Source organism: Mchenga conophoros, linkage group LG23, assembly GCF_057382185.1.
Source record: "Mchenga conophoros isolate Kocher_MC1m ecotype Shallow Benthic linkage group LG23, M_conophoros_male_GT1.1, whole genome shotgun sequence".
Lineage (NCBI taxonomy): Eukaryota > Metazoa > Chordata > Actinopteri > Cichliformes > Cichlidae > Mchenga > Mchenga conophoros.
The window spans coordinates 46,912,405-46,927,167 of NC_140547.1; the positions used below are offsets into that span (position 1 = coordinate 46,912,405).

At 44.0% G+C, this 14,763-nt stretch overlaps 2 protein-coding genes and 1 pseudogene across 2 annotated transcripts in view; 2 read left to right on the forward strand and 1 right to left on the reverse strand.

The window, feature by feature from the left end:
- The window catches only part of LOC146548161 (NACHT, LRR and PYD domains-containing protein 12-like), a 192,740-nt gene that overhangs the window by 81,118 nt on the left and 96,859 nt on the right, over window positions 1–14,763 (forward strand). The gene's annotated exons all lie outside the window — the stretch shown is intronic.
- The window catches only part of LOC146548163 (protein NLRC3-like), an 87,296-nt gene that overhangs the window by 7,776 nt on the left and 64,757 nt on the right, over window positions 1–14,763 (forward strand). Inside the window, exon 5 of the mRNA XM_085263809.1 lies at window positions 4,188–4,361. Within this exon, the coding sequence (XP_085119935.1) occupies window positions 4,188–4,361 (174 nt within the window). The remainder of the gene's footprint in view (window positions 1–4,187; window positions 4,362–14,763) is intronic.
- On the reverse strand, window positions 12,456–14,226 carry LOC146548164 (uncharacterized; annotated as a pseudogene).

A 14,763-nucleotide genomic window follows, 5' to 3' on the forward strand; every position in this document is an offset into this window, starting at 1 on the left:
CCTCACTGTTACCGCAGCAACAGTCTGTCTGTTGATTCCTGCTCCCCTCCCCCTTCTTTACACGACCCTGAGATACTCAGACTCCTCCACCTGGGGCAGGAACTTGTCTGTGACCCAGAGTGGGCACTCCACCCTTTCCCAGCTGAGGACCATGATGCTGATCCTCATTCACACGGCTTCACACTCTGCTGAGAACAGCTCCACTGTGAGCTGGAGGCCATCACCTGATGAAGCCAACAGAACCACATCCTCTGTGAAAACAGAGACGAGACTGTGACACCACACAAGTGGAATATAAGGTCAGAGGTCAGCTAATACCTAATATGGTAATCCTGAGCTAACAGGAAAGGGAAATGCAGTGAAGAAATGGATTTTCAAATGAGGAGTGGAATCACCATTTTAAATGTACAAAGTAAATCTTTGATTTTATTTTTTAAAAGATTTGTAAAATTGGAATTCAAAAATGTTTTTTAAAATGAAATACATTTACTCACTAAATTTACTATTATTAGTGTAGTCTACTATTATACTAGACACTATTATTAGTGTAGTCTACTATTATACTATACGTATCTGTTTTTAACAGGGAATCTTGATCATGTTACATTTGACTTCTGTTGAGCTTCTTGAATTGTCACCTTCAGTTCCTTTCATTTTGTCTTCCAGTGTCTTTGGTTTAAATGTATTTACCCTGATAACTGCATATGAAACAGTTCACCTCTTGTCACTCACTATTATCTGTTTGCCATAAAAGTGTTGGTGATGTGTTGGGAGAATCATTATTTTCAGTCTCTTCTTATAAACATAGTGAGGCAAAGATGTGGGTCGTGGTCCCTGATAATCAGATGTGTCTGTGTTCTGTTACATGTGACGTTAGAGAGGTTTTAGTGGAGATAAAAACAGGACCAACATCACTCGTGACTGCTTTCCTGTCTTCAGTGTGTTTACTGTTGGAGCTCGTCCTCCTGTTGCATCTGTCACAGCTGTTACGCTCCTCTGTGACTCCTCCTCTGTCTGCTGTGACACTGCAGGAGTTTTTGGTCATGGCGTGTGAATAACTGCCGAGGTCGGCTAGGACGACGCCACCACTCGTTGTCAGACCCTGTCACGCTGTCTGTTTTCATCTTTAGCCGAGGTTATTAAGAACTTCAAAATGAAACCAGTCTCTGTTTTCAGTCTCCGCCCTCTTTTGCAGCTTTGAGCCAGGTTGTAACACCTGTTAAAGTCACCACCTGTTGTGACCGGGGAGTGAGATGAGTGTGAGAAAGATGAAAACAACGTCTCATTCTGACTAGTTACTGGGAACTGATGTGTGATGATGCAATAACAAAGATGACTGTTTCTATGATTTTCTGTTTTATTAATTGTTTTTATTGATGATAAGGACAGGCAGAGGAGATTGGATGGATTTACTTTGTTTTATTATTTTGCACTGAAATGGAGTCCAGTGTACAGTCCTTGGCGTTGCACATTTTAATATGTTTTAGCTGAGACTGTAGTGGGCACTCTTTAAATGTCGGGTCAGTTTGTCACGTTAGAGCCTATTTGTGCCTGTTAGTGCTGACGATGACTTTAGACCGAGCTGACTGAGGGGTCTAAGCTCATGATGCCACCAGCAACACCCGGGTCATGCTGCAGAGTTTTCAAACCCGACATAATTTACTCAGGTTACATCAGGTGATCTAAGAAAGGCCGCTTAGAAAGAAAAGTGAGTGCACTGCTTTAAGTTTCTTGAAGATGTTTAATCCGAACATTCAGCTTCTTCACTTCTAAAACCAAAAAGTGGAGAGTCCCAGATTTTAATCCTAGTGGGAGTGTCCCTTAAGAGGGTCGCTGACCAACTATTGATCATGTGGCTCATCACATGAGCCAAGCTGTGAAAAAGGGTGTGGGTGATTATCAGCAGCGGTTTCGAGAGATGAAACGTCTTCAAGAAACTTAAAGAAGTCACTTTTCTTTCCAGGCTCCTTAGATTACCATGACTGTATGATGAGAACCTGCACAGACACATCAGGTGAAGGTTTCAGTGTTTTGGTTCAGTTTAATGTAAAAATGGAGATGAAACACATATAAAGGCTGGTTTACACCACTGAGCCCTGCTCTAAAACACTGACACAGATCTGTCTGTGAAGCTGGCTTTAACAAATAAGAGCTTAAAGTTTTAAAAACATGTTTAGCGCCGAACTGTCCACTTTACTGTCTGTAGCAGGAAGTGGCTGTTTGGCACTGAAACGGGAGAATCCAGCTGTTAGCCGTGATGTTGTGTTTGTAAAGCTCTTCATAAACGAGGACTGTGGAGGAGGAGAGCCTGTGTGAGTCAGGTGGTTCACCGGCCGAGTGTATCAGCGGCAGAAACAGCTGATCAGCGCCGTTTTATGCAGTAAAATAATCTTTCTGTTCCCAAACACATCCACACAGTTTACAACATAACAGCCCACTACATGCACATCTCACCGCAAACATGCATAAACCTGAACATAAAATATGTCCTGTACCTGTGTGATCTCTTTAAGTAACTCACAGAATATCAACACTAACGCCACAAGTTTGCTGGTATTTTAACATTTTAACCATTGATTTTGAATTAAAACCAACAGTTAAAATATTTTTGCACCAGAGGAAAGAGCAGCAGAAATATTAAGACAGATAAATCATTCTGTCTTCAGTCTCCATGAACAGCATCAACATCCTCTGGTGAAATTTCTCTTTCCTCCTTAAAATACATTAAATGTCAGTTTAATTCCAAATTAATGGTTAAAACATGTATGTCACATATGAACATCAGGAAATAAAGAAAAGTGACTGATTCAGTTCCATATATGCTCCAGGGAGGCGTTAAGGTTCATTAAAATTGTTCAGTTATTAAAGTTTAATCTGAGCCGAGCTGACTTCCTCAGGAACAAATAAACACCGAGATAAACTTCACCTTACAGATATAATCTAAATGAATCATATCCAATCTCAGAGAGTTGACAGTCAGCTGTGTGCTGGGAGACATGTTTGTCTGCAGTGTACGAGCTCTGACCGCTCCCCAAAAATGTCGGAGTGAATACATTAATATTAAAAGTGTAGCTGGTGACACAGAAACAGAGGATTTAAGAAGTTTAAGTGTAGGTCGGGTCCACACATGTCCAAACACCTGTGCGTAGGCCTGCTTGTTACTCAGAAACGAACACTAATAAAATGGCCATAAGGCCAAAGCAATGGTTTTGACTGGTGTTGACCCCGCCCCCACCCTGAGTGTGGATGCTGAGAGAAGGGACAGCTGTGAATATGAGGCTGTGGGAGCAGATGGAGAGAGAGTATGTCGGGGTATCCCAGTACAAACTTTACTGGGGTCAGAAATTAGACAGACTCCAGTTCCTTTGTTTGATTTATCTAGTTTGATGTTAGGAAAGAGATTCATGAGATGGAAAAACCTCCCAGTCTACTGAGATTCAGAAATGATTTGTACACATGGAAACTCCCTGAGTGGGAACAAAGAGTGTCCTGTCAGGAAGAGCATTTGGAATATGGATGTTGAGGATGTGACAGTGCCTGAAATCCTGCTGCTGTTCTGAACCATAGTTTCTGATCTGAAGGTCAAACAGAGTCATGATGGTTGTTTCTATTTGTTCCTTTTTAGTTTAGTTCCCCTGAAATCAGATGTGATATCAGCAGCTCTGAGTTCATTCATCATTATTGTCCAGTGATGAGATTTCTGCTCCGTTTGGTGACAGTCAGCAGGTTTTTCCTGCGTGTGGACGTGAACAGTCGTACCTGACAGCAGCAGGTAGCAAACAGAGATCGTCTTTCCAGCTGGAACTCTTCACTGAGCTGAACTCATTCAAAATGTCCTGGATTCAAGACAGGAAACAGTCCAAGTGTGTGTCTTCACTCTGACTCTGGATCAGATCTCACTGACAGACTGTGGACATTATGGAAGCCTAAATGTGACACCATCTTCCTCCTTCATCTGCAGATTAAAGCCAAACAAAGATTCTCATTAAAAGTCTGCAGGTCTGAGAGAGACTCAATCGTTGTGTCATGTCAAACACAGTAATAGGAGCTGAAGCACAGATGTGAAGAGCAGATGTTCATCAGATTATGACCTCACTCTGTTTTGTCTTCATATACATTCAGTCTGTGTTTATAATGCAGACTTTCTGCTTTTATAATAACATATTTTATATTTTCTGTAATCTCAGACTGACTGACTGTGGACTCTCAGAGACTCACTGTGAAGTTGTGGCCTCGGCTCTGAAGTCCATCCCCTCCCATCTGACAGAGCTGGACATGAGTAACAACAAGCTGCAGGATTCAGGCGTGAAGCTTCTGTGTGCTGGACTGGAGAGTCCAAACTGTCGACTGGAGACTCTGAGGTGAGTTCACTGACTGCAGCTGTTGTTGTGTTTCTATATTTCAGGCTGCAGAGACTTTGAGCTTGTGTGGAAACAGAGAGAGAAAAGAAAGACATGAATGTCAAAGCTAATAAAGGTGAAGTTAGGAGCTGTGATGATGTTCATGTATCAGAAGCTGATCGGGCTGCTACAGAGACGACCCACACAGCTGCTGTGGTGAGGTTTGTGTTAAAGCAGAGGAACACAGGCCCAAACATGACAGCAAAGCAGGTTTCAGGCTCTGTGAGAGGATTTCAAACAGAAGCTGGAGAAGAGAAAGGACTACAGAAAGAAGGCAGCTGAGACCAGTCCAAGTGTTTCCATGGAGCCCAGTCTAACATTCATTCATACACTAACGTACAGAAGTGAACGGGAAAATGAATCCATAGTTTCAAATGTAGAAATAGTTCTCAGTTCATTTACAGAGTTTAATACAGTTCATGAGGAAATGTTCAGTTCGATTCAATTCGATTGGAATCTGGGAAATTTTGCCTCAGACAGAAATATTATAATTCAGTACATTTACATATTTTTGTGTCTATAAAAAGGAAGCTGACACTCGCAAGACTTTATCAAATGTGTGAGCATCACAGCAGAGGCCTTTGTGTCAAAGTAGCTGAAGATAAAACACGGAAGAACATGAAGGTGATTTTCCTGTTCTGGGATTTTATAGAAATATTCTGCAGTAGATCAAAAACGAAAGAAAACCATGAATAAACACATGAACATTACCTGATGCTGCTGAAGTGAAGCAGAGCAAAGTTACAGTGTTTTTATTAAAGACACAACTGAGCGTTTTGCAATTTGCATAATTTTAAAAAGTTTAAATTTGTTCAGTATTGAACAGCAGAAATTAGGTTTTCTTTTCGAAAGCAAGTAAAAGGAAAAAAACAGCGGCCGACAGCCTGTAAACAACGGTAGACTTGTGCGTAACAAGCAAGCGAATAATGCAGAAAACAGATTTTTAGACAGGAAACTGTTCTTGAAGTACAGAGAGAGAGAGAGAGAGAGAGCTGTGCATGAAGTGTGATTTTATTGTGGTGGAAGCAAAACAGCAAAAGTCAGAGTGAGTTCATGACGATGTTTATGTGAAGCGTAGTTTGGATCTTCTTTTGCTGCTGGTTCAGTCAATATTGTTTGGAGAGAGATAAAACTAACAGCTTCAGAATCGAGCGCAAAAAGGACGTAAACACAAAGCGTGGACCCGCCGAAACATCAGAATCGGCGAGCTGTCGGCTTTCAGCCCCGACCGTGTCCGTGCCGTCAGTGAGAAAGGTGACATCTCACTGATTCTGATGTGTCGGCGGGTCCGAGCTTTGTGTTTACGTCTCTGTGCAGAATCCGTGTTCCTGCTCTCATTTACTGTTTCAGCTGTTTGGTGGTTGTTAAAGTTTTGTGAGGTTTAACCTGAGATTCTGACATTTCGGGCAAAATAAATTAATATTAAAAAATTGATTCAGGATTTTAATTAATCAATATCACGTTATCCAAGCCAGAATCGATTTTAATCGATGAATCGATTATTAAAACCCACTCCTAATTCAAAGCACTGAAGCATCGACTTGTTCCATTATCCAACAATGAAAACAAGAAACACAGACAGCTGGCCTTCAAAGTAAAAGCTGCTCCTTTTGAAACATGTTGGTGGTAAAATGTAAGAAGAGCTGAAGCACATAAATGATCTACGTGCCAAAATATTAAACACAGTTGATATATTTGTGTGAGTGTTGTGATTCAGGTGTAGATGTAATAATGTACATATAGCAGAGTTTCCTCTTCTAGATCAGCTGATCAGAGTCGGGCCAATCAGCTCTGAGCATGCTCAGTCTGAGTTATGGAGCCACATACTATGATTCACCATGGCAACGGCATGAGCAGAGGCTCCGTGTGAATCCAGAGGAGCAGGAACATGAATGATGACAGTAGATGTTTGTGTGAAAGTGCTGGAAGCAAATGAGTGTGTGATGTTCTTTCAGTGTTGCACTTTGTAGACGCTCCCTGAGCACTGGTCTCACAGCCAGCTGCACATAGAGACCAGTGTTGTTAGTCCAGGTCAGAAGATGACTTGTTGGAATGAAAATGAGCTTGTAGTTTGTCTGCTTTAATAATGTGACTGGAAAAAGGTGTTGGACTTCAAATATGTCCATTTCTTTCACACTTCACCTTTAAAAGTGAAGCCATGTGGTTCCTGGAAGGAAAAACACGACTTTTTCAAGTCTTTGTCCTGTTTTTATGAGAAATGTACGACTTTAATGTGAAACATTCAGAGTTTTTTCTCTTGTTGTGTTTGTTTGAAGCTGCTTCCTGTTGGCTTCAGCTGTTTGGAGTTTCCATTTTCTAAACTTCTACATTCTGAACCTTCTTCAGCTCTGAACAGATGATGAAACACTGAATGATTTCAAGCACTTTGTCTAATAAACTTACATCTTTCATTCTTTATACAGATTGAAGAGCTGTGGTTTGTCAGATATTGGCCTTGATTATCTGGCAGCAGCACTGAAGTCCAACCCCTCGTATCCCACAGAGGTGGACCTGAGTGGAACCTACAGCAACCTGAAGGGTTCAGGAGTGAAGCATCTGTGTGGTTTTCGGGAGAATCCACGATGTCGATTTGAAACTCTGAGGTCAGTCAGCATGTTTTAGTTGTGCTGAGATGAATATGATGTGAAAGTTGTGCTGACACTAAACTGCAGACATCAGGCTGATATTATACTGATCCACACTGAGGATCTTCATGGTAAAGTCTGTTTTCTTCTTCTCTGGTTTAGTCCATTGACTGCAGCAGAACAATGTTCACATTTCAAACAGTGATACTCAACGTATGGCCCGCGGCCCACACGCGGCCTGCCCACCTTTCCTGATTCAGAGAGAGGGGACCCTGATTAACTGTGTAGCTTCTTCCTCACAGTTCTAAGTATCAGACACAACAATGAATAATCCACAGCTGACTGTCTTTAGCAGGTCAAAGGTCACGGCACACAGCACTCTGTGAAACAGTTTGGAGCAGGAATTCTTGCACATTTACAAACTGACACTGCTGCACGGCATGCTGGGTAATGCTAGCTGCTCAGGTATGGGCGTGCTAATGGCTGTGAGGCTCTGTGGCTGCAGAACACCGAAGAAGAGAAAAGAGAGGTGGAGGATGAAGAAAAGAGGCAGAGATGAAGCAGAAGTTTTGCTCCAGAGAGGAGCTGTGTCTGTGTGGGCGGGGCTCAGGCTGCTCCGCCCACACAGTGACAGTGAAGCAGGTGAAGAGTAATAAATGAAGACAGCAGACAGTATTTGATAAGCTGATGTACAAACATGTAGGTCGTGTCCAAATTCATGGGCTGCATCCTCCTGAGGCCGCATTTGTAGACCGATTACGTCACAGCGACACGTCGAAGGCTGTCCAAATTCGTAGACTCCTCCGAATGCAGCCAACAAATGCGTCCTCCTTTTCCCCGAATTTGAAGGATGGGTCGGGTGTGTCCTTCGTGGCCTACCATATCCCAGAATTCATAGCGCGGCCCAGCCAAACTCCAGTTTCCAACAATGGCGGCCGCTACTAAGTTTTAAAATGACTCATACTAATCTTTTTCGGTCACAAAATAAACTTTTAACATATTTTCAGGCGAGAAAGTAGCTGTGTAAACATCAAATATCTGCTCGGTTTATCAAGATACCGCATATATGCAAAAGTGCTTCGACGTTTTCGGAGACGTCTGCTACCCACCAGCTCGATAGCTCGCCGGGAGCTCGAGGGTCACTGAAGCCGCCGAGAACGGCACAACTCCCGGCACATCATTTTCAGATCACCGCGGACTTTCGCTACTCAGGTTAAACGTGATATATAAGTCACTTAGACAACCTCAAAATGTTATTGTTTGGCTTTTTTCAGTGTTTTGTTTGTTCGTGAGTAAATCGGTTTGGCTGAGATTAAAGTTATTAGATTAGATTAGATAAAATAAAACTTTATTAATCCCCCAGGTGGGTTCCTCCTTGGTCTTTACAGAGCTGACTAAACGTCAAACAGAAAACTGATTAAACAGAAGTATGAGACGGTCGAGAATTTACGCCAGTGTCCTGTTATATTTTAGATAGCAAGGAGCAGACGGCTGAGTTTATTAAACTCCACCGAGACAGCGGTGACGCTAATCAGAAGGCTAGACCGTCCAATTTCCCCAGCCGTTTATTTCCAGCCTACCCGACCTTCTGAGGACCCAGCCCACGTAGACCGCAAAGGCCGGGTCCTCGGGAGGATGCAGCCCATGAATTTGGACACGACCGTAGAATGATGGTGGCAGCTACAGAAACAGGTCCATACAGACTGAAGCGTGTCTCAGTCTGAATGTACACTGCTGTTATAAGAGCTGTGGAAACTCAGGTCAAAAGGACGTAACCACACTGCTGACAGTTCCAGGACATTCACAGAGTTACAGCATCATTTGTGACCATAAAGACAGAAAGCTCATCCAAATCCTGGGATTAAAAGTCTGTCCTGGTGGTGTCCAGTCAAACACGTCTCTGTGAAAGCTTCAATCCAACAGGCTCCAAAGTCCTTCTGCTCATTTCCTCGCCGGGTTCTTGATGCTCCTGTACCATCTCTCTGTCATCCTCCTCGCTCCCTCTTTGCACTCACAGTCTTTGTGCATCATTAACACTCACATGTGGAAAACCAAAGTTTTACTGGGCAGAAGATGATCATCAGTGACTCTGTCTTTAAAACACTCTTGTTAGAAATGTACGACTTTAATGTGAAACATTCAGAGTTTTTTCTCTTGTTGTGTTTGTTTGAAGCTGCTTCCTGTTGGCTTCAGCTGGTTGGAGTTTCCATTTTCTAAACTTCTACATTCTGAACCTTCTTCAGCTCTGAACAGATGATGAAACACTGAATGATTTCAAGCACTTTGTCTAATAAACTTACATCTTTCATTCTCTATACAGATTGAGGAGCTGTGATTTGTCAGAGATCAGCTGTGATTATCTGGAAGCAGTGCTGAAGCTCAACCCTTCGTATCCCAGAGAGGTGGACCTGAGCTACCACAAGCTGCAGGATTCAGGAGTGAAGCAGCTGTGTGTTCTTCTGGAGAATCCACAACATCAAATTGAAACTCTGAGGTCAGTCTCCACGTTTTAGTTGTGCTGACACTGTCGATCTGTGGAACTAAAACCTTTATACAGGAAGTCTGGTTCAGCTCTTTGTAGACCTTCTAATCTCTGATGCTCTGAGTCTTACTCAGTAGATGATGCAGAGTTGTGAAGCCGATGTGGGTGAGGACACTCGCCCAGCTCTAACTACTTTGACGTCCAGGCGGCTTCCCTGCTTGTCCTGATACAAACAAACCTGAGTAACCTTGCAGGTCAGATCTCATCAGTCACACCTGTTATGGCAGCTCTCCTCTAGATTGTAGTTCTTGTTAACCTGGGATGGTTTTAGAAGCCTGGACCACAGACTGCAAGGGAAGATATTACTGGGAAAGGCCAAAGCAACCTATTAGACCCATTAAACACTAACATAGATGAATACTCAGATTTAAACCTTTATTGTTTCACAAAGGGTTAAAAAGGGAACGTCCACAGTTTAGACTGCAGCAGATTTTATTAAAGCAGTTTGACAGGAGCAAAGCAAAAACACAAAGAATAAGTGTTTCACATATTAATACATATAACATAATAATAAAAGAAAAGCAAAATAATGATACAAAAGAATGAAAAAGTTGTCCAGAGCAGCAGGATGTCTGAGGTCTGCAGAAACACAAAAACACAGCAGCTAAAAATAGTTGTTGAAAGAAAACGAGGTGGGAGCTGCTGATTCCTGAGCTTTGATACTGGATTAGCTTCAGTAGTTATTCCCATCACTGCTGTAGGAGCTACATTTAGTCACAGCTGATTGTCTTCTTTGACCAATCAGAAGACTACTGTTGTAAAAACAAGCAGACAAAGAACCAATGAGAGTGAAGAACAGGATAAAGAGCTCGTGTGATGGAGGCAAAGCAATAATCAGCAGACTGTAGCAGTTTCTATCTGGATGAAAGTAGAAGGAGCTCAGCGGAGCTCAGTCCCATATCTTTGGTTAGAAACAACATCAGTGATTTCCTGCTGCTCGAGATGATTCCAGCAGCTCTCATTACAGCAGCTGATGAGAGAAACAGCTGATGGCTCACAGCTCGTGCACTGTTGGATCTCCAGATGTTCACGTGGCTGAAGTCTGTGAAGAAACTGTGGTCCACGTAGTTCACACGGCCTCAGATTGGACCGAGCTCCCTGGATCACTGCAGCATCCTCAGCTGGTACATGGACGTCTCTGCTCCTCAGTCTTGGAGCCCCTGCAGGTCCGTCCACACCACCAGGGTCTTCTCACTCACCTTTCCTTTGTCCTCGTCCTTCATCGGCCGTGCTGTGTCTTTGTTCCTGCGGTGTTGTTCCCACGATGCAGCGCTGATGTTCCCTCCTTGAATGCACAACAAGTACGGTGCTGGTCTTTCTCGGGTGGAGCAGAGACAGATTGAAGTCTTTCAGGCTTTAGTGCCGACTTCCCTGACAGAGGCTGGACTCCATGGTCTGCACAGGAGGCTTCTACACTGTGTGGAGGTGACTCCTGGACTCGAAGACAGGCTGCAGGTACATGTGTGATGAAGAGGAGCTACAGCAGTGTGATGGAGCTGCAGGTGTGAAGGAAGTCCTGCTGTCCTGTCCCACCCTCATCTTTGCTTCCTCTGTCTTCTCTGGACTTGTCCTCCTGTTTCAGAAACAGCACTGCTTCATGCCGAGGGTGGACGGGAGCGTTGGCTCTGATTCTTTTACCGTCCACCACAAGGAGACACTGATGCTGACCTCCTGATTCATCTGCATGTGTTCTGCTTCACACTGCTCACCTCCACCAAAGACTTCACAAACATCTTCTTTCTTTGAGTCCAGTTTGTCCCACAAACACTTCCAAATCTCCTCCTCTGAGATTCTGCAGCTTCTTGCAGTGTGACTCAGCTGACTTCTGACAGACCACAGACTGGCACAGCATCCACATGTGTCTCCTTTCAAACAGGCTCTTGATGTTTCCTCCCACATCATTCTGGCCTCTCAGTCTCCTTTGTTCTCCAGCTCTGTAGCTCCAGCTGGTGAAGCTTCAGTTTTCCATGTTGGTAACAGTAAACTACAGCCTCTGCTGTCAGCTGGGTAACTAAACAGAGCTGCAGCACGTCTCTGCGGTGGTGCTACATCCAGCCTGCAGACGGCCGTCTACATGTTGTAGTGGTTTACAGTCACCAGGGGGCGCTGTCCCAGCCATGCAGGCAGTGGGCTGCTCTGCTTGTGCTGTTGTTGGTGAAGCTGAAGTGAAAGCGATAGGTTTGTAGTTTGAACCTATCCACTGGAACGTTAAGGACAATCTGCTACGCAGCAAAAAGCAAGACACAAGGCACCAAAGTTCTCTGGTTTACTCATGCATGAGGGAGACCTGGCTGGAGCCAAGCGTCGTTCCACCACTTGACCACCATCAGACTCTCAGCCAGGCTCCCCATAGCACTCCTTTTATTGTGGTTACATGAATATGCATAGGGTCATTAACATATAGCATCTCACATAGGTATACATGTGAACAAAGAATACTGTGTGTGTGTGTGTGTGTGTGTGTGTGTGTGTGTGTGTGTGTGTGTGTGTGTGTGTGGTACTGCTGATCAAAGGGTCATATAACATCCTTGGTCAGGAAGAGGGTAGACCCCCCTTCACCCTAGATGGTTCACCCTAGATAACATGGTGAGGAAGTCCAGCAGTTCATCTAAACAAAAAGCACTTAGACTAGAACAGACGTAGCTACGTTAATCCTGCCATAAAACAATAAGAGAAGGTACGACCTCTCTCGTGCTCCCAGGATGTGGGTGTGCATTCCAGTGTGGAATACACACCAAGCCCCTGCAGCCTGCTAAAGATCACACATCCTATCACTACACAATTGATTATACACCTCTAAGAATATATGGTTAAATATTTCCTAATACAAATGACAATAATAAAATCTAAACCCATCATCACCACCCTGTATTGTCATTTTTTAAGGCTATACGGCATATATATATCTTCAGCTCTACACCACTTGTCAACATTTTCAGTGCAGGCTTCATTTCATACACACATATTAGCCTTAGCATCCATGTCACTCTGCTGCAACAGTATGAAATTGGTAAAGGTGTTAGCAATCATTTTATTCACCATCGATCTTACACATGGCAAGATGCAACCTGTAAACAAGCAAAGCAAAGCCAATAATGTAAGAATGGGAGTCAAAAACTTTAGAAACATATTCCACCATGGTCCAGATGTCAACCAGGCTATCCAGCCTTGTGACGTGTCTCCTCCTGATGTGTGGTCCGCCACATATTTCTGCAGAGCAGTTAAGTTCTGCAGTGCCTCATAGATGTCTCCTCCAGTCGTATATCCATCCGGAATAAACGTACAACATGTCTCTCCAATCAGCTTACACACTCCTCCTTGTGATGCTGTTATCAAGTCTAGGGTCAGCCTGTTCTGCAGTACCATCGTTCTGATGGCCTTTTGCTCCTCCGCTAAGGCTGTTCCCAGAGTCTTAGTGAGATTAATGTGTCGCAGTAAGGCATATCGGTTGATCTCCACATGATCCCGCACCTCTGCAACTCCGATGTTTGGGATCAAACTTTGGAAGAATTTAGCTCCTCCACTCCAAATGCGGAATTCTCGTGGCACTCCAGTGTCTACTGTCACTCCAAAAGAGTTAGGTGAGGCTATATTCACCTCACGCTTCCGTCGGTTGCTAGGGTGATGTTCAACTCTGTCCATGAAGAAGACATGATCCGATAACTTCACCACGGCACACAATCCTCCCCATCCCTCAGGGAGTGATAGATAGGCTTTATGTCCACACAAGAAATACCAATCAGCCAAAACTCTTGTTCCTTTACTGCTCGGCACCATCCTTGCACATCCTGTCCACTTCTGACTCTTTGCTTTTACTGGTATCCTGTAAGCCCGGTTGGACTTGCATTCAGTCCTCCTTAATGTCAAGTTCTCAGCTCACTTTGCACTGGTCAAGCATTTCATACACCTGCTCTCATTCTCTGGAGGGCAGTAGGTGTATATGTATCCACATAAACGAAGCGGCAGCTCCCCCACTGACAGTGATCCATTGTTCATCACACACAACGGCAGTTGAGCTGTATTCAGCTTGTTCAGCAATATTATGTCTGGCAGTGGGTCTGACACTTGAGGCCAGGCCAATAAGTCAGTTTGCTCAGAACAATTCACATCTATAAGTGGCGACTTACTCCAGGTGATGTTCAGAGGTGTACTATAGTTGGCCTGGGACCAGAGGACTCTGTTGCCAGGATGAGTTGCTAAGCCCAACAGACACCAACTCCTGTCCTCTGGTATGCTGTACGGCCACAGTCCAGATGTATATGCGGATAACGGCATATGAGCACACACATAGCAGTCCGTCCTATTGTTCAAGTGAGCAGTTGTATTCATAAACTGCCACCAAAAGTTTGTAGAATAGCCATGAGGGTATTGGGTGTGGTTTCCTTGGACATACAGGGTCTCCACAGCTGACCATGATGACATCAAAGCCATTACACCCAGCAGGGTAGACAACACTTTACCAGCCATTCTGATGAGTACCTGTGGCTCAGTTGGTTTCTTCACCGGATTGAGACGAAGGGCCCTAGAGGCTTTCCCCCCTTTGTACCCGGTCTTCCTGCCACTTACTCCGAGCTGGCCTGGATGTGTGTCACCTTTTTGCAGTGGCTTTGGTGTATCCAGGTGGGTCGTTCTGCAATCTTCACAGCAGTTGGTGTTGTCAGCAGAGCCTGGTATGGTCCGTCCCACCGTGGCTTCGACCAGCACTTCCTCTTTATGACCTTTATCAGTACCCAGTCCCCTGGCTTCAGACGTTCTTCCTGTACAGAAACAGAATCATCTGGCAGATTATTTGCACTCATGACTTCTTTGCTTTTCAGCATTTTAGTCATCCAGTCTGCTAGTGTGTTTTCTTCTTCTGCTTTATCATTATCATTACAAAACACTGGAACTCTAAATGGCCTGCCATATATTATTTCAAAAGGCGTTAGGCCATTATCAGTTGGCGTGATTCTCATATACATTTTCACTAGCTCAATGCAGTCTACCCATGTTCTGCCTGTTTCCTCCATTGTTTTCCTGAGTCTCAGCTTTACTGTGCCATTAGTCCTTTCAACCAGCCCTGCACTTTGTGGGTGATATGAGCAATGGTTTTTCAGCGTTATCCCCAGATGTTGTGACATTTTCTCAATTACTTCATTCACAAAATGAGGACCATTGTCACTGTAAATAGTCTGGGGGATCCCATGCTCTGGGATCACATTTTTGCATATCACTTTAGCCACTGAAATAGCATCTG